We start from the raw sequence: 2,739 nt of genomic DNA, 5'->3' as shown, positions 1-2,739 counted from the left end.
CTCAATTCCTGCAGCAGTTTTTCCATATTAGCACTTTCCAACAGAAACATTTGGTTTATCCTCAGGCTTCCTGAAGAATTGGAAGTAGAAAAATCAGGTAAATTTGGTTCACCAGATCTCTGCCCATATAATAAAGAACTCCAGCATTGTGATTTCCTTCTTTGTCTTTGGCTATCTGAAAGTGTTGCTTCAGTTCATTGAACAGATCAAGAACCTTGTTCAAACAGGGTCGAATGGAAAGCCACCTAATGTCAGAAATCTGCAGTATCTTCTGGTCATCTGGAAGTCACAGAAAAGCCAAGTAACAGGGTGTGTGGTGTGGGGGCTTACAGGTGATGCTGAAAGAAGTCAGGTGATGGTCAGAGAGAGGGAACTCGGCAATGGAGAGAGTAGTGCTTGGTGATGGAGTGATAACAATGCTGAGCTCAGCCAAACTGGGCCAGAACAGCCCTGATTAACAAGGAGATACCTGTTCCGCTTCTTGTCACACAGGTTTAAAGTCACTGGCCCCAGGCAATCACATTCTGCAGATGTATTTGCCCAGTTTTTCACGAAGCTCTTTGGTTTTGACTCCATAAATTATAGGGTTGATCATGGGGGGGATGACGGAATAGAGGTTGGCCAAGATGATGAGAACATGGGGAGGGATGCTCTGACCGAACCGGTGTGTCAGAATAGCGAAGAGATAGGAAGTATAAGATGTCAGCATCACACAAATGTGGGCTGTGCAAGTGCTGAGGGCTTTCTGGTGGGATTTCTTAGAGGAGATTCTGAGGACAGCCCTCATGATCAGACCATAGGACAGGGCAATGAGCATCAGGTCTAACCCAATGACTAGGAACCCCATTACCAATCCATACATATTGTTGACTGTGATGTCCCCACACGATATCTTCGCCACAGCTATGTGGTCACAGTACGTATGGGGGATAATGCGGTTGTTACAGAATGGATGCCTGCTCAGGAGCAGGGGCAGAGGCAGGATGAAGAGAACAGCTCTAATCAAACAAAGTAGCCCTAGGTTAGCTATTCGTGCATTGGTGAGGATGGAGGCGTATCTCAAAGGTTTACATATGGCAACATAGCGATCAAGGGCCATTGTGACGAGGACAGCTGAATGTGCCGTAGAGCCCGCATGAAGGAAGAACATCTGGGTGAGACATCCACCCATAGTAATGCCTTTCAAATTGAACCAAAATATACACAGTGCCTTTGGCATGACAGAGTTAGACATGGTGATGTCTGTGAGCGCCAGCATGCAAAGCAGCAGGAACATTGGCTTGTGCAGGGTCTGCTCTTTGCCTACAACAAACAGAACCATGAAATTTCCCAACAGGGTGATAATGTAGAACATAGAGAAAGGGACGGAAATCCAGACATGGGAAGCTTCCATGCCAGGGATGCCCATTAGGATGAATGTTGAAGAGTCAGAGTGGGTGAGGTTGAAAGCTGTCATGAGGTGGTCGATGCAGTGATCTGGCTTAGAAATGCTCAAGGTGCCTGTGAAAGGAGAGAAGCATGCAGAGGGGGGTTACACAGTTTTTAACAAATAGTACGATAAATATTTTATACTTATCACCAATCTAGAAAGCGGGGTGAGCAGTGATGTGTCAACATTTACAGAAGGCACCCGATTATTCAGGTCAAAGCCAAGTCCAGAGAAGTCCTCAGAGGGAGATAACCAAGACAGGTGAATGGGCACCATAATTGCAGATGAATTTCTATGTCAATAACTGCAACATGTCTGACCATTGGAGGGAAAAACGTGAACTACTCAAATACCTTACAAGGTTCTAATTTAACTCTATGAACTCAGGAGAGGGACCTGGGAATCATGACACACAGCTCTGAGAAATCCTGCCCACAATACAAGCATGGCCAGATATTAGGCAACACCTTGGGATCCAGGATGCATGGGATGGGGAATCACACATAAAATATACTGGCACGAGATCGGTCAGTCAATGTTTCACCCTCGTTTAGATTTCTCTGCAATACCGAGCACCCTTCTCAAACCTGCCATTGCAGAACTATAGTGGTTCAGGGAAGGACAATGAGAATGTAGATATCTACATCTAGGAACAAAGAATGTAGGTGATGCTAACATGATGAGGGACTCTCGTGGGAAGCACAATGACTCTGAACAAGATTAGGGGGCATGAAGGGGTAATTAGTTAACATGAGCTCTCAGTGTGACCCTGCAGCCAAAAGAACCAATGTGATCCTTGGATGATAACCAGGGGAATCTCAACGAGAGGTAGAGAAGTTATATTACCTTTCTATTTGGCACTCGTGCTGGAATCCTGCGTCCAGTTCTGGTGTCCCTGGTTAAAGATGGATGTTGATACACTGAAGAGGGTTCAGAAAAGAGTCACAAGAATTAGTAAAAGTTTAGAAAACCTGCCTTCCTATAATAGACTCTAGGAGTCGATCTATTTAGATGAACAAAGATGGTTAATGGGTAACTTGATAACAGTCTATAAGTACCTACATGGGGAGCAAATAATTAATCATAGGCTTTTCATACAGAGGTGTAACAGGATCCAATAGCTGCAAGATGAAGTTAAAGACATTCTGAATGGAAATATGGTGTATATTTTAAACGGTGAGAGTAAGTATTGGAACAATTTACCAAGGGTCCTGGCAGATTCTCCGTCACTGAGAATTTCTGTGATCTGTCACTGTGGGTGAAGGGAACCTCAGCAGCAGCAGCAGTTCAGCCTGTGCAGGGAAGGAGAG

At 44.8% G+C, this 2,739-nt stretch overlaps 1 protein-coding gene across 1 annotated transcript; it reads right to left on the bottom strand.

Annotated features, from left to right (window-relative positions):
• Positions 1-517: 517 nt before the first annotated feature.
• Positions 518-1,456, bottom strand: LOC135874291 (olfactory receptor 52N4-like). The gene has a single exon (XM_065399119.1). It carries the CDS (start codon positions 1,454-1,456, stop codon positions 518-520), a length of 939 nt encoding a protein of 312 aa, XP_065255191.1.
• Positions 1,457-2,739: the final 1,283 nt, after the last annotated feature.

Source organism: Emys orbicularis, chromosome 1 (genome assembly GCF_028017835.1).
Source record: "Emys orbicularis isolate rEmyOrb1 chromosome 1, rEmyOrb1.hap1, whole genome shotgun sequence".
NCBI lineage: Eukaryota > Metazoa > Chordata > Testudines > Emydidae > Emys > Emys orbicularis.
This window is presented reverse-complemented; position numbering and strand designations above follow the sequence as displayed.